Source organism: Vespula vulgaris, chromosome 4 (assembly GCF_905475345.1).
Source record: "Vespula vulgaris chromosome 4, iyVesVulg1.1, whole genome shotgun sequence".
Taxonomy (NCBI): Eukaryota; Metazoa; Arthropoda; class Insecta; order Hymenoptera; family Vespidae; genus Vespula; species Vespula vulgaris.
The window spans coordinates 6,236,612-6,259,524 of NC_066589.1; the positions used below are offsets into that span (position 1 = coordinate 6,236,612).

At 40.2% G+C, this 22,913-nt stretch overlaps 1 protein-coding gene across 2 annotated transcripts in view; it reads left to right on the forward strand.

Annotated features, from left to right (window-relative positions):
- The window catches only part of LOC127063331 (uncharacterized), a 283,945-nt gene that overhangs the window by 259,441 nt on the left and 1,591 nt on the right, over positions 1-22,913 (forward strand). The window contains exons 1-2 of one of the 2 annotated variants that reach the window (XR_007781312.1): positions 10,736-11,169; positions 22,763-22,845. Coding sequence is in view for 1 of the 2 variants with exons in the window: in XM_050992972.1 (XP_050848929.1) it covers positions 22,763-22,838 (76 nt within the window). In the remaining variant the exon portion in view is untranslated. Of the gene's footprint in view, positions 1-10,735; positions 11,170-22,762; positions 22,846-22,913 lie in introns of those variants that run through there. The other variant, XM_050992972.1, reaches the window with a different exon arrangement.

Here is a 22,913-nt window from a genome sequence, read left to right on the forward strand (position 1 = left end):
AACGGTAGCTCTAAATCAGGAAGAGGAAGAGGAAGAGGAAGAGGAAGAGAAGGGAAGAGGGTGGTCGGTCGTCATTCGACTACCCCGATCGTCACCCCATTACACGAGCAACGTTCATGATGCCAGACTACCGTGTGTACCGACCCTAGCTTCGGAAACGCGTGTGTGTTTCGTTCGCGCGTCAGTATTTACACGAAATACGTTGACCGAGTTGGAGGGTGAGTTCTGATGGTTGAACCCGTGCACGTTGGGGAGTTCTGGTAGATGGAAAGGGAGTTTGGCCACGACTCTCCGCTTATACGAGCGCTTCTATGTGTGGGTGAAAGAAGGACCGGAAAGAGGAGAAGAGAGGAAGCCAGCGGTGCAGGCATCCAGGGGTTTACCAGTTTTAGACTCTACATGGAAACTATCGACTTTATCGGAGCTCTTTTTCTACGACGATGATCGACTCACTCAATTTCTTTCCTCGTTATTTCCAGGATAGATATAAGAAATTGGCAAAGTTGCCTAGTATATTCACGTTTGACTTTTGATAATCCCATTGCGATATTGTAGAAAACGTCGGAAGTTTAAAGAGTGATACAAAATGACTTCGAATAGGACTTTGTTGAACTCTTTTCAATGACTACTAGTTTAAACTCTCGAAGCAAGATACTTTCGAGGAGAAAACGCGTTTGCTGATAGTAGAGTGAGTCTCCTGACACCACTGCACGCTCGCAGGTAGCATAAATACGACGAACACGAGGCAGAAAGAGAGAGAGAGAGAGAGAGAGAGAGAGAGAGAGAGAGAGATAGGAAAGTGAGTAAAGGGAAGGTAGAGAGAGAGAGAGAGAGAGAGAGATACAGGATCGTGGGGGAAACACGGCAGCTCCCTGCGGCCGTCGTCAATCAGAATTCCGCGAATTAGCGTTAACGGGCCGTTATTGCCGCGTCCATTTGGCTAGTGTACAGTTTGGGTCGTGGATATGAGCCCATAGATTCCCCATATTCTACGCCGTATGGGCGATGGTGGTGCACGCATAGCCCACCGGAATCCGATTAGTTACTGCCGCGCGAGCGTTATGGACCGCCGCGCCGCCTCTCTGTGTTCGAGCGAAGCTCCACCCTGGCCACGGCACGAATACTATACCTATTCGTCCTATGCGAATGGCCGCGGCTTCTCCTCTCTCTTTCTCTCTCTATCTCTCTCTCTCTCTCTCTCTCTCTCTCTCCCCCTCTCCCTCTCTCTGTCTATCTATCTATCTTTGTCTCTCTTCCACAGTTATACACCTACCTTCGCCGCATCCATCGATACCTATTTACCCGTTCGAGCACGACCAAAGTTACCTATTTTCGCGTATAAATGTTCGCTAGCACGGTGCGAGCCGATAAGAGAGACATGGACATTTTACCTCGTGGAAAAATGATTGCCTTTCCCTCCCAAAACTTTATCTTCCCTCCTTCAACTTCCCAAGATACATATATTTCTATTATCTAGAGTCTATTATCCATTTCGCGATACATTCGGTATATTTGCAATTCTTATTGTAATAATTAATATTAAAAATTATGATTGATTTGTTAAAAAGGAGAGTATAAATTTATCTATGACATAGTACAAACGAATGGAACGTGAGCCATTATAATGATTGACACTTTCTAATACGGACGCTCTATCGGAGGTCAAAGTTCAAGAATTCTTACTCCCGGAATGATAAGGTATCGTTACCCTTTATATCATACCGACGTATATTCATGCGATATTCGTAAGGAAGAAAGAGAGGATGTACGTTTTACCTTGCCGGCGGAAATGGTAAATGCATGCGCGCTTATCTTTCAAGATTTGCATATATGCATGTCCAGGAAAGATTTGATACACGTTAGAAGTCTCTTAGATCGTCAAAATAAAGAATAGTCAAGCAAATTACGAGTCGGCGAACTAGTTGCAGGAAAAGGTTTTAGAGAAAAGGAAAAATGTAGTAAAGTTGTAGATGAGTTAGAAAGAAAACTGAGAAGAGTGAGAGGATGATGTGTATAACATGCGAACGGTAAGAACAATAAGCGCGATCTTGAGGGGTCTGCGTTTAAAGTTTTACGCGAATACCGACGACTGTTAGGCCCCACGACGATGATTCCCGTCACGTTTCCAAGCTCGTATGATCCGCCTCGTTTATCTGTCTTTCGCGAGACGTCTTAATCCTCCGTAAGGACTTCATAAAAGTTTATTACGGCGCACAATATAAGCAGGTATGCGTACGAGCCCCGCGTGTCGGAAAAACGAAGCGAGCCGTATGCGAAGTGACTACTCTCTCGATTCGTGTCTTTTATTTTTTTTATGTCTCGGTATATCTGGTAGAGAGCGGTGATTCATAAAAAAATACCGATGGTACTTAATAAGATGAATCTTTTATAAATGCCAGTCGTTTGAAACTTATATGGGAGATTTGAATAAATGTTTCTTTTCTTTTTCTTTTTCTTTTTTAATGTAACAGACCGTGTCTACTTTTTGAAGGGGTCGCGTCTTAATTATGGAGATAAAAAAAGAATCTGATTTACATACCCCTTTTGGATAATCGATTTGGGCGCTGTGATTTTGTAATACGAGAGAAGAATTCCGCACGCAAATGACACACGTACGGAACGAAGGAAAATGTGAAATAGCACGACCGTCCGGAAACGTTCGAAGAGTTCGACTGAAACTGCGTACAAGTGTAAAACGTCCAGGATCTTCATTTTTTTTTCAGGTCTTGATATTACACTTTTTACCTGGCTGCTCAAGGTAAAAAAAGAAGAAAAAAAAAAGGTAACAAAATTATCTACTTCAGTACGACCTCGTAGTCTCAGTCACGCGAAATTCAGATATACGTAGAGATAGAATCCCTTCAAGGACTCGGAAGGGTCCGTTCGCTGTTCTTCTTCCTCCTTTTCCTTCCTCTTTTTTTCTTTCTCTCTTGCACACTCCCCTTCTTTCACCCTCTCTCTTGCACTCTCTCTCTTTCTCTCTTTCTTTCTTCCTCTCTTATTCGATACAAAAAAAAACAGAAAAAAATATACGACCCTTTAAAAAAGCGACCGTAAGCCCCGTAGTTACGAAATTGCGAAGAATTTCAAGGCTGGCCATAAAAAACCCCGAGAAAAGAATAGCCGATCCGTCGCTTCCTGCAATAGTGCGGCTTTTATCTCTGCACGGTGGTCGGCAAGGTGGCCGCTGGATAGTCCGAACTTCGAGGTCTCTCAAGGGTTGTTAAAAACAGGCTCTTTGGCTAAAAAAGCATTTAACGGGGTGACCGAGAGGGTGTTTATGGCGGGTATAGCTGTAAAAGGGTCATAGTCATGGTCACACCATGGGTATCGAGCAGTGAAAAACCCTCGAAAGGTCGACGACGAGGACAACGAATATGAAGCTGGACGAGCAAGATCTGAAGACTCACGATCACGGCTTGACCTCGCGATCCCTTCGCATTCGTGTTTTCGCGTTCGTCCTACCGACTCACCTGAAATTACGCGCTTTTTTGTCGTCAAGGTCGTTCGGACTCTTGTACGAGAACGTTAAGCCAACGTTCCTCTGCCGTCGTTCGTCTTCTCGGATTTTCCAAATCCTAAATGCGTATTTTATATACTTTCTCTCTCCACGGTAATATTACGAGTTAACATTCTGCATATCACACGTATCTAAATCCTACTTGGATACGTTCCGGGGGCTTACCAAAGCGGTTAATTTTCAATTCCGAACTCGCGAATAAAATTTATAGTAGATGTTTTTGCTTTTTATTGAGTCGTTAAATAAAGTAAAACGTAAGTAGTATTAAGTAGTATTTTGTTAGTTCATTATTTTTATATCTACAACGAAGTTAAATAAATCAATATAAAAATCTACAGATACGTGCCGGGTAAAACAAATCGATAAGCCACAGAAATTTCAGGGTACGTCGGAATTCAATTTTACGACAGGGATACGAAGGGTCGTTGCGTGGAAATGAACCCTTTTTAAATGTGGATTAAAATATCGTTGTGGTAAATTTCATTGAAATTATTCACTTCATTGAAATCATTATTATTATTATCGGCGCGTACGAGTCGTATATTATGTTTACAATTCTCGACGAGCGAAAGAAAAAAAAAATGAAAATAAATTCCAAGAATTTTATTCTAATAACAAGTCTGTACTGGAGTATCGTAGAGACATTCGCAGAAGCAAATTTTTTTCCCAAGTAAACAAACGAAAATGGAAAGAAAGCATAGCACCGATCGAGTCGGAAGGAAACACTTCGGGCCGTCGGATGCGGACGACGTAAAGGGCCGAACCGTCGGTTCTTAGCTTCGAGACCTCGTAAAAACTCCACGAAGGCTTCCGAACCCCCGCTTTTTTTTCTTCTGACTCTCTTCTTAAAGTTACGCATTTTTTTTCATCCTCAAGGACATCGATTGCTAGGCCAAGTCGTTTAACCAGGCAGGAGTTAGTTCGTCTTTGACCTACGCGGTCGTAACATCGGTTGTAAAGGTTCTTCAATGTTTCGCGTTGGTTAATTAGAGAAGTTTGAAAAATCGAAAAAGACAATGAAATCAAACGCTAATTATAATCGTTCGGAAGATCACGACGAAACGGAATATTTCTTTTAGTGAACGAATAAGAAGATAACGAAAATTCAGAAAGGGTGGATTATAAATTGCAACGAATTCGTTCGTACAAACGAAAAGCTCGTAATACTCTACGCGATTTCCCGAGCTCGTGCTAGCAATGACGGTAACACGCAGGAACAGAGGTAATCGAGGTATAAATAACGATAACATATGAGCTCGATGCGAAGTGCACCAGTACTATTTTGACTGGGTCTCTCGAAAGCGCAATAACTGGAGCACTCGGGAATCCATATATATTTCGTCTACGATCGGCTTTACGACATAGCGGAACGAGTTAACTAGATAAATTAGTTGAGTCGGCTCGGAGCTGAAATAATCGTTCGAACTGGTTCATGGCTTTGATGTAGGTAAGTACTACCTGTGGTCATTTAACGAGACATCGAAGAAATTATTGCGACTGGTCCTAGGTAGTTTAATAGGCACTCAATTGATCGAGAATCAATGAGGACGACACATTGTCGTACGAGATTCGAAGAAAAATGGAGGAATAGCCGTTCCAAAATGGCGTCGGTTTGCATCCCATCGAAGATTTCTTCTTCCGTTCCGTGTACGACCGACTCGACTATTTATAGTCCTTCTCGCTTTTGTCATGTCTACCGGTGTAAGATAAATAAATAGTCGACTCGAGAGAAACGTACGAGTCTCCGGAGTAATCTTAAAGCACACGACCGGCCGTTAGTTTCGCTCGTCGCTCGTTCGTAGCCGCGTGAACGCAACTCGAAGAGTATAGCGACAACGACCTCTAACCGTAGTCGACAAAAATATTCCCTTTTAACAAACGCCTAATGCCATCGCCATCGTCATCGTCATCGTTCGAAAAGTAAAAAATATCCTTGGCTTTGCCGAGGCTCGAACCGAGATACTATTTTTGCTGATCGAAAAAACAAGCCGAGTTTCGAGAGGCAAGACGACGCGTCTAATCGTCCTACGACACTCGTCGAGACGTCGTTCTTCGCGCCAAGATTTTGCGAAATTCTGACGCGAGACACCGCGTCGCTTCGTGCGTTGAAATTGTCGCGAATTTTTATCCTTTCGACGTCGTAAATATTCCAAAGCAATGGGGAGAACGTCGTAAGTGTCGAGACGCTTGACATAGCACGAACGGTAGATTTGGATCGTAGAATTTACGAGTTCTGCGATATCGTCCCTCATATTTCGATGGATATTATTATCGCCAATGACTTACATTGCCTTCCAATGAGCGAGGATTAACGAGCTCCCTCCTGTATATTACGTTGCACGGCTCAATATGGTGCGTATTAATTATTTCAACTCGTTTATTTGCATCTCTTCTAAAAATAAATCTTGGTTAAGAGTAAAAGAGTTTCCAATCGAATTGGAAACGAGACAAAAAAAAGAAAGAAAACCAAACAAAAAAAAAACTTACATAGGTATCTACCAAAGCAATTATTTTTTGTATTGTTTTAACATAATTCGTCGTTCTTATAAATAGAATTAAAGAAACTCGAAAGAGAAAAAAAAAGAAACGAGAGAAACGTTCGTAATGGCGAGCGAATAATATTCGAGAAAGATCGATTTGAACTTTGGTAGTACACATTTAAAAGTTAGTGAGATGCGGAACGTGGATGTCTACGGCCCGTCGAACAGAGGACAAACCGACCCGAAGATAAGGCCTAATCATCGTCGATATTGCCAGCTCGCGTCGATCGTCGACTTCCGTGAAGCGGAACGTCCAACGCTTGAAAAATCTTCGATCGTCGCTTGGCGTTCTTCATCAGTCGACAGTCTCTCCGTTCGTATAGATAGGATGTAAAACGACAAACGAGAAGAAAAGAACACGTCGACGTATCTCGTACAAGCTTGAACGATACGACACTCTCCCTTTCTCTCTCTCTCTCTAAAGTAAACTATGACGCTAATGGTGAGTTCGAGTCTCGAGTTTCGTTTTTCGGAAACACCGGATAAATTTCCAAGAGTTTTCAAACCTTTCCCGATAAACTCGGTCTCGTAGCGACAGTTTCGTCGATAACGCAAGAAAATATTTTAAAGAAGACGGAAACACATAAGTAAGTACGTATTTACTCACTTACCTAATTCTGCATCATCGATTACCACTCCGAAGTGCAAAATAAAAGCGATTATCCAAAAGTAGCAAAGAGAGATAGGAGGGGAGGACGTGTGGGATCGAGGAGAGATTTTCTTGGCTGTTAAGGAGTAGCGCGGGCAATGATCAGGGAACAGAGTGTATGAAGATAAAAAGAAAAGGAAAGGCGAAAATAAGAAGGAGAGGAAGATAGGAGAAGTACAGGAGGAGCCGTGGCGTTCGGGCAGGTCAGGAACTCGTTGCCATATCAATATACCTAAGTGAAATGATACGAGTCGGCCGTAAAGCTCGACAGTAATGACGCATTAGGGGGTTGCCGGGCCGATTTAGCCGGCTATCAAACAAAAGGCAACTTTTACCGGATCCGGCCGAGGCGGTCGGTGTCGGTGGCGATGGCGGACGAGCGAGTTGGCTGTGCTGACTGGCGCGCGCGCGCGCGCTCATTCTCTCTCTCTCTCTCTCTCTCTCTCTCTCTCTCTCTCTTTCTCGCGAGTCGAGCCCTCTTAAGAGGTTCGGCTGGCGCACTCGCGCCGAGAAAGTGCCGGGCCACTTATACCTGACGTTTTATGCGTTTTATAGGCGCGACGTGAGTTTCGTGTGCCAAACAGCGCATAAAAGTGCAATCAGATTGGTCGTTCTCGTCGTTACTGCGTTACGGATTATTCATGAGGACTCCGCCCGCTAAAACCGAGTCCTCCGCGCGCGCTCCAGCTCGTTCCTTGACGCGAGTCCCAGTCACCGCGAGAACTTCCATTAACAACAGGATTATTATACCTTTATGCCGTCTTAAATATAATCGCTTATCGCGCGGCACTTTGTACCGATTACGTTGCATGTCCGCGAACCTACCGTGAGTGGACTCCCATCGCTACGTTATTTATATTCATTCGCGATTGAAACTATATCAAATTAGTTTCTTTCTTAATTTCTAATAAAACGGAGTCGAATAAGATTACTTATGAAAGCTCGAAATCGTTCGGACTAAGAAACGATAAAACGTAATCGAATGGAACGAGAGAGAGAGAGGAACGTGAAATGCAAGCCTCGGGAGACTTTGAAATTTTTTCGACGTGTTTTGTGATCGAAAATACGATCGTCTCGTATCATCGAAATTGGAAAATTAGTTTCGCGTCAAAAGGAGCGAGTAATGATAGTCTCCTCCAAAATTCGCGGTTGTTTCTCGAACGAGTCGACTTAACCGAGTCCTCACTTCCGAAAAATTAAGACGGATAATGACTATAATTCGATCGTTCTTAAAAGTTCCAGTAAAAGCTCCAATTTTCATACAACGTTGCTCTTCTTAAACACTTTTAACGCCGAGAGCGCGAAAATTGCGAGGCAAAAACCGTTCTTACTCCGATCGAGGCCTTGCCTGGTAGTAAGGTACCTAGTCTTTTAACAAAGGGCCGAGTCGCGATACTTATCGATTTTAATTCGATCTGTCGGCAAAGTACAAAAACGTAAAATTTTGATCGTTATCGTCTTGAGCATCGATGTGTCAAGATACGATCCGGAACCGGTTTTTATAAACTACGCCCAACGAAATTCGATTGTAAGATGAAGGAAGAGAACTTGAACGTTCGATAGATCTCGATAAAATTAAACCACAATAAGAAATATCATTCGCCATCGTGATGTATGTATGTAGGTACCTACCTACCCTACCCACGATCATTTTCAGTCGCTTATCGTATCAACCATAAAGTAACTCGTATTCATTAGAAAACATGCCCTCAATCGTTACTAAATTTACCCGTACACGTTGGGGATGATCTAAAGATTTTCCATAGCTACAAAGTCGAATCCTTCAATTTTAAAAATAATCCCGTAAATCGTAGTCCCAAACGTTTGTCTTTGCAAATGGGAAAAGCATTAAGCGACATTCTTTTTGGAAAATGAAAAATATTTCAACGGATGATTCCGATCTCTCAGTTTGAAACGATAAAACAGCCGACGTATATTTGACGACAATTTCGCAGTATCGTTTATTAATTACTCGAAATGTGCCTCGAATTAGTCGCCCTCGTAAACGATACGTCACGTATTCAATTTACAATCGCGCTACTCGCGACAGAATAAATTAATGTCCGCTCAATAGTGTCCCTCTCGCATAACAAATGTCGCATTATCGTGCGTATGCATGCACTATGTTCAGAAGGGAAAAAAAAAGAAAAAAGAAAAGATCGACGATCCAACGTTTTTCTTTTCTTTCTCAGCGAACAATCTTCTAGTAAAAAACAAGAATTACGAAAGACATTATACCTAGATATCTGAGTATATAAATTCGTTCGGCAATGAACGTGAAACTAAACGAAAATTTTCGTTCCTCACGAAATTCGTTGAAATTGATCGAATCATAAAAAACAATCGCCCTTCGCGTTACGAAAGCTAGATATACGCAGATTTTGAAATAAGAGTAACATCAACTTGGTAGAAAGGAGCTAGAAATAGCACAGGGCGAACCTAAAGAGGAAGGAGTATGAAAGAGTGGTGCGAACGATCGATGGGTTACGCATAGGCGTCTCTGCGACGGCGAATAACCTATAGGCGAGAAACTTTTCCAAAAGCACGTTACTTTAACTTAAGAGCAATCGACTCTATACGAGATAGTTACTTTCAAGATGGAGTATAAAAGAAAGGAGGATGGGAAGAAAAAAAAAAACGATACCTTCGATCGCGCATCGGGCCTTCGAATCCATAAGTGTTTTGCTCCCGCGTGACTCGGGCAGCGGCACGTGTCAAAGGGTAAAAGAGGGAAGAAGAAAGAGAAGAAAAAGCCGTGGCGGCGAAGCGTTTGCGTGTTTGCGCATGCGTGCAACGAAAAAGACAGAGATGGAGTGAAAAAGAAAGAGAAAGAGGGACGAAGAGCGTGGCTACATCCAAGATGGCCGCTGCTGTTTCGTCCTCACCCCACGTGATTCCTCGTTCTCACTCCTTCTCTTTTTCTCACACACACGTCTCTTTCTCTTTTTCTCCTCCTTTCTCACTTTCTCTGTCTTTCTTTCTCTCTCTCTCTCTCTCTCTCTTTCTCTCTCTCTCTTTCTCTCTCACTCGTTGAAAGACCAGCTCGCTCCTCGTCCAAAACCATCCACACGCAACTTTACACAGCTTCGCGTTTACGCCGAATATTTTTAAACCACCCAGTCAGTAGCCTCCTCTTCCCACTTTTGACTCTCCCAAACTTAACTTCTCTTTCTGCTCTCCTACGATGCATTCGTATTTCTAAATCATCGACGTTGCTTTACGGCGACGAGAATGCGCGGAAACGTGCACGTCGTCGATCGTGCATTGAAAACGCGTCCGCTCGTACTTTGTCGCACGATCCGCACCCTGATTCGATCTTCGATACAGAAGGGAAAGGAAGGGAAGCATAGTGGGGGATAAGGAGAAAGACCATCGTAAGGGTAGAATCGAGTGTTTTGATTTCATCGGAAAAACCGACGACTTTTAGTTTTTCGAATCGTAAAGTGCTCGCTTATTCGAGCAACTTCGATTATCTGAGATAGAAAGAATTTAATCAATGTTATCGCTGATTTAGTAATCGTTTTGAAAGGAAAGAATAAACATCATCATTTTATAACGAGTTTTAATCACTATCAAAGTTTCTATGCGTAATTATTATACACTCGCTGTATGAAGACAGACTATGATTTCGATAAAAAAGAAAAAGAGAGAGAAAGAGAAAGAGAAAGAGAGAATGGGAGAGAGAAAGAGAAAGAAATTAGATTGGATATCGTATGATAAAAACGAGCGACTCGGTAATTTCTCTCGCATCCAAAAAGCTCGTTGAACTTTGGTAAAGCGGTTCGGCACGAAAGGTTTCTAGTTCGAGAGTCACGCGAGAAGACGTACGATACGTCGCGTGTGGAAAGAAAGAGTAAGAGAGAGAAAGAGAGAGAGAAAGAGATGAAACAAGGAGCATGGTTGTGTGGTCTGTGTTTATGTATATGTACGAGAGAACGAAAAGGAAAGAGAGAGAGAGAGAGAGAGAGAGAGAGAACAAATAGACAGTAGGAGATGGGCGATGGTTTAGCGAAGGGGCTTTTCAAGAAGAAGGGTGGGGGTACAGAGAGAGAGAGAGAGAGACAGAGTGAAAAGGAGGGAGGGAGAAACGAGGTACGTCGACACGATGGACCGAGGCACGGCAGCAGGGATGGAAGGAAGGAGAATCCAAGATGGCCGACGCGCGAGCGCGGCGTGCGCATCGCGCTCACCGAAACTCTTGACGAGGGCCACGGAAGCACGATGTGGAAGTGCGAAGCACGAGACAGTGAACTTTCCCGCGAGTGAACTCCGCTCTCGTCGTCGGCTTCCTCCGAGAACGACTTCGTGGACCAGGAGAAACGCGAGGACACGCGAAGCGCGCCGACCACGCCCAGGTCGCCACGACGGCGGCCATCTTGATCGCGTGATGCACCACGGTACACGAGGCGCTGCAACCCTAGCAACCGACTCTACTATCCTTCGCTGACGCCATCGGTCAGGTATTTCTCTCTCTCATATCTCCACTTTTCCAACGGATCATCTTTCTTTTCTTTTGACTTTTTCGTCCTCTGTCTTATTAACTGCGTATAGAAATAATAATATCGTTGCGTATCGCGTAGTATTTTGTTGTGTCCTTTACGTCCTTCCGTCTTACCAATTCTCTTTGACGTCGATTATTCGAACGATTAAAAACATATCGGATGAGCGAATGTAGATATCTATGTATCATGTTTATAAACAATCTAAGCGCGTGTGCGCGCCTGCTAAGTCGCTTACCTGACTGATTCTATCGTCGAAAAGAAAAGATCACTGCAAAATCATGAATTTATCGAATGTATTCTAAGGTAAAAGTTGAATGGAACATTATATTTATGTAAATAGCAGTGCATTTAAAATAAATAGGTACATTTTGATCTCGCGTAAGTAAGTATTTATTTATCTATAGCAACGAGATTCTGAATGTCCTTATTGGTAGGTATAGAACAAAAAGTTCTGTTTATCTAAATGCGAGTCAAATAATAATCTATTTCGCGAAACGAATTCAACAAAATATTCATGCGGATTCTTTAGATTGTATTTTTAACTGTCTTCTCATTGTTATACATCTCTATATGTGTATTTCAAAATGGTCATTCACCTCGAAAGAAAGAAAGCTTTTTCTCTTGGATAAAAGAAATAAATTAACGTTGAGTAAGTTGCGTTGTTGCAAAAATACGAAATGCTTACATAGCTAGGAGGTACTTACATACGTTCGTCGATTCGTACATTTATTTTTATCGTCGCGAGTTTCGATAGCATCGCATTTACCTAACTACGAGACATATCCCCTTACCGGAGCAGCAAACCTATAAAGCTGAGAGTACTTCGGCTCGAGTTTCACGAAGTCTCCCATCTCCGAGCGACTTATAGACGTGTTATATATCAGATAAACGTTTTCTCTCCTTCATACTCCCTTCTCTCCTACCCCGTACCATATTTGTACGCAAGTAGTAGCAACGTCGACTAAGCGCAATAAACTTTCGCCGATCCGAGATAAACTCATCGGTTGAAAACGGCGAAGTTACCAACGATATCGGAATATCAGCTTTTTCTCACAATCTTCCAGATACGTAGAAACGTATATCGTTCTTGAGACCGTATGAGATAAATCTCATCTTTGTCTTTCTATCTTTCTCTCTCTCTTTCTCTCTCTCTCTCTCTCTCTCTCTCTCTCTCTCTCTCTCTCTCTTCATTTCTTTTTCTTTTCTTTTTTTCTTGTTTTCTATCATCAGAGGAACGCGAAACGACAAAAGAGAGTTCCACAGCGAAACGCGAAATTTGTTTTCGCGTCGGGAAGGTTCGAGTAATCGGCCGATATCGTACCGCCTCAACCTACATGGTTTGGCTTTCGACAAGGGTAAGCAAAAGTGGTAGGATGGAAGGAAGTCGGTGGGTAACTGTGATGGGTACGAGTAGTCGACTATCTCGAGGTATTCTACGTTCACAAGGAGGTGAGTCGACTCCGCCTCGCGAGATATCGTCAGAAAAACCGGCCGGAATTGCTTCATCCGAGCAAGAACTATCTCCTGCGGTGAATCTGGATATTAATCAGCGGAGACACACGGCCAGCGAAGAAACGCGGTAGAAGAAAGGATTGAGAGAAAAAGAGAGAGAGAGAGAGAGAGAGAGAGAGAGAAAGAAGGGAAGATTTCAGGGCCGCCGACGCGCCGTCATTGTTGTTGCTGTTCCTTCGGCGAGTCTTCTTCTTCCATACACGAACCGAGCAGCAGGTTGGAGAAAAGACATCGTGAGATGAATACACTAAAGGGGGGGCTGAGACAAGGGCAGCCTTCGAGATCAGAACAAAAAGAGCAAAAAGGGGGGAAGAGAGGAAGAGGAATTTCAAGCATGAGAAAGAAAGAGAGAGAGAGAGAGAGAGAGAGAGGGGAAGAAAGTCCGAGAGACATAAGAAAGAGAAAGAGAGAAAGAAAGAATCTATGATGCGTCCTCAAGGAAAGTACACTCGCAGAGTGAAAAACTAGAGAGAAGGAGAGAATAGAAATTTCGTGGTTCGTAAGGAAAATCGTTGGAACGAGGGAAACTAGCGATTAGAGAAAGAGAGAGAGAGAAGGAGTAAGAGAGAGAAAAAGAGAGAAAGAAGAAAAAAAAGGAAAGGATAGGGAAAAGGTATCGTTTGAGGCCATTCGAGAAGGATAGAGGGAAGAAGAAACGATAAACGATGAAAGCACACACAGAAGAAAAGGAAATGGTCGAAGACAGAAAAGGACTTGTCCCAAGAAGGAGGGACCTAAGGGGACGAAAAGGAGAAAAAGGGACGGAAGAAGGTGGAGAAGGAGCGGCGGAATGGCGAAGAAGGAGAAGAGGTGGGGAGAAGCACGTTATTGCCTTCTCTCGCGTACTACTACTCGGTCGTTTCTCTCTCTCTCTCTCTCTCTCTCTCTCTTTCTTTCTCTTTCTTTCTTTCTTTCTCTTTGCCTCTTTCTCTCGCTTTGGTCCAGCGCGCAGAGTCAGTCTCTCGGCGTTTCTTTAGATCGAGCACACACATTCCCGAGTCTCTTCTTGGCCCCGATGAACCCACTTGATGAAAAGCTCGCCGGCCCACGTTGCCACTCTTGCACCACACGGGCCGCGCTACTTCGTCGTCTCGGCCCACGCGAAGGGGGATATCTAGAAGCATTAGTCTAACTCAATAATGCACGACTTCTGTTGCGCGATCCTATCTGAGCGGCATTGTCTATCCGTAACTATATTTCATATTACAAAACCTGGCACGAGATAGGTACGGAGGCACGCTGTGCATTAGATCTAGGATGTCCGTGTCTCACGATGAGCGAGACCATACGACCGACCGAATCGATTTTGTCTGTTTTTCTTTCTTTTTTTTCTATTTTCTTCCCTTTTCATTCCTTTTTTCTTTTTCTGTTTTTTTTTTTCTTTATCTTTTTTTACTTACGATGACTTTTTCATAACTCGTTCACCGCGTTCATAAAAGTTACTACTCGAGTTAGACATCATTCATTGCTCAACGTCTCGTTAGTTCCTTCTCATTTTGTTCTATGATATGTATATATATATATACACACCTACCACTATCTAAATACTTTTTTTTTATTATTATGTAAAGAAAATATAAATCAATCGATAAGGTGGTTATTATTAGAGAACAATCTCGTTGGTACGGCCATAACTGGTGCGACCCTTTGAGCCTATGGGACCACCTTGTTCTATAAGCTTTTGTCTAACTCAGTAATCTGCTTCTGTTCCGTGATCCTATCTAACTCTACCCTTTCTATTGTCTTTATGATAGTGCGTTTTGATAATCGTAAGATTCATGCTTAACTCTGATGGTTTTATAAAAGATATATCAAGTAGGTTGTATCCTTCTATTTTAATTATCTTTGAAAAATCAAGAATTATTATTTTCATGTTTACTCAAATTTATTCTTTTTGGATTAGGTTCTTAAGAAATACGAGAAAATTGAATCGTCATGCCGAGACAATGCATAACACGTTTGTGGGTTAAAAGTTAACAATGCATCTCCTCGTAAATCAAGCATCGTTGACACGCATTCGTGCGTTCCTCGTTGTTGATATAGCCTAGCGAGCGTTATCATGTCTGGCATGCAACAACTGCAAAGTGTTATTGCCCCGTTTGACACGTTGCATTTCAATTGATTTAGGTAATCTTATCGGAGAAGCAACAATCATTGTAGGCGTCGCAGTAAGAAGACAATACGAAAGCTTCGATGATGCCGCGTAATTTTCTCTATGTCTAATTATATCTGGCATAATTAGAGTAAGATTCCCTCGATACTTAACGTCACTTATAATTGTTTCCCATAGTAATTTCCAATGATTTATATCTACTTCGGTTCTTTATTTTTCTCATCGATAACTATATAATTTCATAAATCTAGTTAAATAGGAAGAAAGAATTTATTCGAAAAGAAATTTATTTCTAATTAATTAAATTTAGATATCGAAAGAAAAAATATGTTGACATTAACGTAAGTTATAATTACGTTAGACCCGTAAGAAGCGTATCATTGATCAATCCATGCAAATAGTCATTTGATTTTCAACGATAAAATTTACGTGGCAATAATAAAATCCGGTAAATATAGGTTTCGCGTACGGTGTGATTTTACAAAATGGATAAGCTTTCCTGTCGTTCTGTCATCCATATTAAAAACGATTGTTGACAACGAGACATAGTCATTTGGTGCATCTTTCAGAGAGAAATATATTTGTGCATTTAGCACGGTTCATAGAGACGCACCTCGAGCACGTATAAGTATATACCTATCTCCCTAATCTAAAACGTCCTGACATCGGTCTGAACTTGTTAGCGCCTAGGGTTATCGTATACGATGTCATTAATGCACACGCCATAGCATCGCATTAAGTAGGTAGGTAGAACATCAACGATCGCAGAATAATTGCATCGTTCAAGCACGGTGATTCTAATTTTTCTACCCTTGTCGACAATTCTGCATAATTCGAAAAATTTGATTATCCATTAAACGGTAATTATATATGTCGCAATCAATGTTTCAAAGAATATAATAAAAATAACTTTAATTTGATCGACTAAAATTTTGTTGATTACAGTAGAATTTAGAATTATCTGAAAGATAATGACAAATTTGTAGAGTTATCAATTAGAATTAAATTAATTGTTGTATAAAGAAAATTTATATAATTATAAACCTTAATGTCGTTGTTGGGTAAATAAAATATTTTTCTTTTTTGTTTGTTTGTTTGTTTTTTTTTTTTTTTATTATACACGTAGAACGAAGAGAATAAGATGGAAATGACGAAAGGGAAAATCTGTGAATGAAGGAACTTCGAAGGGTAGTTTCGACGGCTCGGGAAAGTAATGATCGTTTGACGACGTCGAACGAACTCCCGTAGAGTGGCACAATGGTTGCTGCGACAATTTCGGTGACCGCAGAGCAGAGAGAAACTCTAAGCCTATTTTGCATAGGATTAGGGAAATTGAGACGAGCGTACCACCTGACGTGGTTTTGTTCAAACAACGCAGTACTCTCGTTTGTTTGCGTAGCGCAACCCACCTGCTTGCATTCACTTTAATGATCATCGAAGTCGATGGTTATAGTCGAAGAATCTCATCTTGGTTCTTCCTAACTAACATAAGTGACTAGATATTAAAATTTCCATCCATGAAATTCATCCATCTCTACGGACCGTCGCTGTTATTTTAATTAACCGAAAGTCGTTCCTATGTTCTAACCAAACTGTGTCAATATTAAGGATTCCAGAAACTTCTAAATGCAATAACAACGATTCATAAATATTCATTCGGAACCAAAGTCGTTGTATGTATTAACGTTTATTTTGCGAATGCGATACATGCAAAGGAGGAATTTTTATTGCTCGGACGTGTTATATAAATATTAAAAATAACAAAATGTTATGTAAATTATGCATATAAAAATTGTATTAATTATCATTCATTACGTTTACAATGACTTTCTAATCGAATAATTTTTTTCACGGATTAAGATATTATTTCATCGTTATCACGTATTATTTATTCCATCGAAAAATCATGATCACGATCGATGAAGCTCGCATAGAACTTCGATAATTTGAAATTTCACATTTTCGCTCGCGCGAATGCTTCGCACTTCCGTCAAAATAAAAAAAAAAAAAAGTAAAAGAAAAAGAAAAAACAGGTAAATCCTTGACAGCATGAAGTTTCATGGTTGCCCATATAAATGATTGGAGATAAGATGGTCGTAAGTTAAAAGTCGCCTTTAGTTATAGCTTATAGCAGTAAGAAACGATGCGTACTCGTTCAGCAGGGTACGAGATGGCAGGATGAATTATGTTTGAGCGCGTTATATCGTTAAAAGATTTTTCAAAGAGAAGATCATTGACTTCCGCCAATGAGCCGGCCAGTATTTTTCTAAATCTAATTCGACAATCTTTCACGATAGTCCGTAATTACCCTATTCGACTCTGCAATATGGCTCGATCTAATTAATATAATACGACAAAAACACTGAATAATTAGGACTAGCTTAAAACGTTGGATAAAAATTAGAGTCGTGTATATTTCGTCCATTAAATATCATAGCGATCGCTATCGCGAATAAAGTTTCTTCATCGTTCGCTTACCATACATCGGACCAACGCTTTTACACCGTAATTCTATCCCACCAGCATCAATATGCTACTAGCAATGAATTTAAGAAAAATGATAATCGCCTACTGGTGTGGCGATCGTTGAGAAAAAAAAACTTTTCAAGTGGAATCTCGTGTTCGATGTCAGGACGTACTCGTAAAGCACCTTATCGCTTACGTGGGAAACAGATCGGATCTTCTCTTTTATAATAATAATAATAATAATAATAATAATAATAATAATAGTAATAATAATAGCAATGATAATAGTAATAATAATAATAATTATTAGAATTAGAATATCGTTATTATTATAATTATTACTATACTAAAAAACATATAATTAATATCGTATAACGATAGAATTGGTCGATGGTTCTTTCTTCATTCTTAGAGAACTTGGGAAAAGGTCAAAGTAACGCTTCTAATCAAGGCCGCTTCTACAAGGATTGCGGATGGTCCTTGACGTAATCATAAGGATAGAGAAATGCGTAATAACGGAGCATTTACAGAGGCAAGCACGGCGATTTCATTGTCCCTGCGGTTCAGCAATTTACGGACCATTACGGGCGAGTCCTACAGGCTATACCAGGCACGAGATAGCCACGTCGTACCATCCATTATTCATCACCCACTTCTCTCTGTCTCTCCCTTTCTCTCTCTCTCTCTCTCTCTCTTTCTCTCTCTTTTGCTCTCTTGCTCTCTTGCCTTCGCTTGTATACGTTCTTCCACGTCGCCTCGTTTCTCCTAACTTGCCGTATCCCGTCGTCTCAAGCTCTCCTCTTTTAGCCCTCTTATATTCCTCCTTTAAATCCTGTCTCTGAGAGCCACAGATTTTTACCGTTAGCGTACTTTTTAATTACGCACAAGTGCCGGCTTTATTCCCCGTTAAAATCCCACCGGCGAACATTGTCTCTTAGTTATTCTTTTTTCTTTTCCTTTTGTTTTTTGTTTCTTTTCTTCCTCGTTTTTGTTTGCTTTTTTGCTTTTTTTTTTTCTTTCACTATTAAAACTTTCCAATAAGAGGACAAACAGAAGTAGAATTTTCGGCGATCATAATATCATCTTTTAATGGCCGTATCGAAATGGCTCTTTTATTAATTACGAAGTTTCTTTATTCGAGTCGTGATTTAAGTACTTTCTTCCCTTTTCTGTATGTTTCTTTCTTTTTGTTTTTTTTTTCTTTTTTTTTCGTAAAGCATCGAACACGAGTGAACGAATACGCAAGGTATTTCATAGATTCGTTCTGGATTCAATGGACCGCGCATTCGTTCCTTTGAATTCCCTCCCCGTGAGTGAATGGTCGCGGCAAAAAGCGAAAAAAAGAAAGTTTTATTTGCGAGAGAGCGTATATAAGGCGAACGCCATATGTTTAAAAGGCAAGCGTGCTTCTTATGTCCCGGAGATAAATATCTCATGGGTATCCATGGGGAAGGCAGTGGGTAAGCACAGGTTCATCGGGCATTCTATGGATACAGTTTACATTATTTCGCCCGATAGACGCTCTTTTCGGATACCTTCTGCAAATATTCTTTCTTCGTCGAGTATCGATATTCACGAAAATGTTCCCTTCGTGTAGCATCTCGAAATCGTAAATATTTCACTTTGTTTATTTATCAAATCAAGCTCTTCGTAAGAAGAAAGATGTAAAACCGAGTGTTCGAGTCGTTCGTTTTAACTTAAAAGGAAACGAACACGAGAAAGCATTGTAATTTTATTTTTCAAACGAAAATAATAATAAGTACTTATCTATACCTGTACCTAAGTATTTGCATTCTTTTCATCAACGCGTAAATAACAAAATATTTTTTTCTTAATAATTTTGTTATTAAATTTTCTTCTTTTTTGTTTGTTAACTATTTAACTCCATCATCACCGTCGATAACAACAACAACAATAATAATAATAATAATAATAATAATAATAATAATAATAATAATAATAATAATAATAATAATAACAACAACAAAAAGAAAAAAATTATATTTAATGAATCCAAGTGATAATGGCGATTGCCGTTGTTAGGTACGCAAACGTCTCCCGGGTGATTAGATATTTCCGCGTGGAGATAACCCCTCCCATCTTTTGAGAAACCGAAAGGAAATAGGGGATTAATATCACTTCAAAGAATTACAAACGAAGCGTTGTCCATAGATATCGATTTCTTTTTTCTTTTTTTTTTTTTGTTTTCTTTTGCGAAAGATTACGTAAACTTTTTTGGAAAAGTTTCTATTAGGAAACGTTTATCCAAAAATTTTGATATCTAAATGATCGTGATTAAGGAATATCATCTTAAATTTCATTCGTTCTTAAGATTATTCGCCCGACGTATTTTCTTATGTCGAGACTAGATTGGAAAATGCCGCATAAAGAGAAACAGGAGCAGCTTCGCGAGTTTCTTGGCATTCCGACTTGTTCGTTGAACGTTCATTGCAACGCTGTCTTGAGCTATTACGGCAAAGAATGCACGATCGAAATGAATGAAATTTCACACCTGTAATTAATTATTTGCGGTCTTACGTCTCGTGTCTCGCTAGACATCTTGTTCCATTTATAATAATAGTAACTTTTTCCGTATCTACTTCATTTTTGTCTGGCCTTAATAAAGAAAGATTTCAATTGATCAGATTGAAAAGAATTCATTAAATTTCGAAAAAAACAAATCGAATAAAAATATATTCGTGCGCCTTTGCAAATATAAAAGCTTGTTCCGATCATCGAACTCCATAACACCGAGTAGCCATTTTCTTTACGTTCTAACTTCCACAGTAGGTAAAGTAATATCTAAGCCTAAGCAACCATTGAAATTTAATACTTGAAATGAAAGTGAATATACGAGTGAAAAAATTATGATTAGGGACGGTTAGTGGTCAGTTTTCGAGAAGGGGTTCCGATGACGATTAAATTGAAATCAGGAAGGAAAGTAGTTTTTTCGAGGGACGACCTTGAGAGACGAGGACGGTAAAGAGGGGCAGGTTGAGCAAGATGGTCTTGGAATACTCGAAGAGAAGGGGCGGGGTCGTTTCAAAGGAATATCATGGCTCACACAAAGAGAAGTCACTCCCCTTTCTTCTCCGATACTCCCTTCGGCCCTTCTTATTTTTCAGCCTCCCTCGATCTTCTATCCCTTCGAGCAACCGTTCCAAAAGAGATCAGGACTCCATAGAAGGGCATGATTCCTTAAGTAAGTAAGAGAGAGATAGAAGTATACAGATAGAAAGAGAGAGAGAGAGAGAGAGAGACAGTGACCCAAATTCGATGCGGCCGTTTTCTAATAAAGTTATTTTTCATTCTTTCCATTGTATTAAGGAACCGTCAGCCATAAGTTCCTTCTCGCTGGTGATTCCCCCTTTTTCGGTGCTCGTTCGTTTATTGTCTTTCGAAGGGCTCCGAGACACTCCTCTGCTTCAAACTAAGGGAAAGGGCGAAAGTTTCTCTTTCTTTTGTAGAGAAAGAAAGGAATGAGAAAAGAGAGAGAGAGAGAAAGAGAGATTCACCCTATAGGCCGTCGCTTTGCAGCTGATGCTCTTCTTCTTTAATACGAATGGCATAATTGCGATGCTCGCGTGGGGACGCGTATAATTGTGCGGCCAGAGCGATACGATCGATAGCATGGATCTCGGTTATTTTTCTGCCACAATGGATACCGACCACCGTTTCTTCGCTATCTTTCCTTATACGTTTTCTTTCTTTGTGTAAAGGTAATAAATGATCGTGTCGAGAGGGAATCGCGTTTTCACATTCACCGTGTACCTACTTACCTGCGTACCATCGAAGAGTAGAGGTTCTTGTTTTTCACTATAGAAAATGTTCACGAGAATGAATTAGGTATTGGTAGGTAAGTACCTGTGTTATCGATTAAAAACGGATATAACTTTGTTGTATAGTTTTATTACATTTTAATCGGTATATAAATATACATGTAATAGAATTGAATTTCAAAGAAAAATCATAGTTATTATACGTTGTTAATTATGTATTTTTCTTGAAGTGAAAACTTGTTATTTTGTTTGATTTAACAACTTTTAAGGAATACTATGTATGTATCCGATGTGAGATAAGATCGTTAGAGTGTGTTATGTCAAGTCGAGCGTAAAAATAATAAATCAATTTCTTAAGATTACCTAGATTACTTGATAAATTAAAATGATATATATCAAAGTGAAATGTTATTTTTTAGTTCCCAAGTATAACTAACGTTTCGTTGGATACACCAAAGTATATTAAGAAGTACATAGAATCGTTAATACTACTGTCGTTGAACCAACGCCGAAGGATCTCGTTCTCGTAGTAACAACAATACCTATTGCATTTCCGCATGACTTAGAATTCGCGCTGCGTTACGGAGTAGGTAGGTACATATTTGCAATTCAAACGTTCGCCATGTATAATACGCATAAATCGACAAGTCTAACGGATAGAGATAGGGAAGGTAAGGGAAGGAAAGGAGGGAGAGAGAAAGAGAAAGAACATGGCCGACGCGGAGATCAAAAGAAAAGTAAGAGCGACTGGACCGGGGAAAAGGTACAAAACGTGCATCGATCGTTATTCGATACCATTGTTCGCGCGCGCACTTCGGCTTTCGTGACGGTAAACCTCGCGTGTTTCATTCAAATAAACTCGAGAGAGACTTCCGTCAGAAGGGAAAAAATAAAAAAATCGAAGAGGAGGAGAAGAAGAAGAAGAAGAAGAAGGTCAATTCGGTCGATGATCGAATAAAATTATATTCCGACTAACGAATATTTTTCGTTTACGTTTTCGTCATCGAAAAAATAATAATATAAAAAGATATTATAACAATTAGACGCGTATATGAAGGATTGAAAACATTTCACGACGAAGATAATCGTACAAATAAACGAATAAACTTTCTGTATCGCTCGATGCAGAGTTACGTATTTTCCTTTTTTTCTTTCTTTTTATTTTATTTTATTTTATTTTATTTTATTTTTATTTTATTATTTTTTTTTCTTTCGAAAGCACTCACGATCGTCGCCAAGCATCAATTAACAGACTTCTTTCAATGCTCCCATTCAGGCACTATCACCTATTCTTCGAGAATCCAAGTCTTTCTTTTTTTTGTCTAAAGCATTGCGAGAAAAAAAACAAGTTAATCGGTCGTCCACCATAAGAGGTCGCTATGACACGCCAAGGAGGAACAAATATGGCACCGTTAGCACGCTCGTCTGCTGGGACTCCCTCTTGAAATCTTAATGTCGCAATAGCCAAGCCACAAAGACGATCAGTGTATTCGTTAAACAGAAAATCATTGTATGACTTGGAATCAATCGTTCGTTATTCGAAATCCAATACGTCAAACATTGACGTATCATTTCTACAAAGTAAATAGGAATTGCGTGCTCTTTGATTTAATTTCATTTAATTATGGCATATGAGGGTATTATCAAAATTTACTTTTGAGGGATACTTTTGTCTTTTCAGATTGAACGATTGCTTTTCGAAGAGGATAATTGATCCGAGAATCAAATCACGCGGAAGATCATCATGGACGACTTAAAATCGAGGTAAGTCGAACTAAAAAAAAAAAAAAAAGAAAAAATTAAGAAAATTAAAAAATAAAAGATGGCTAAAA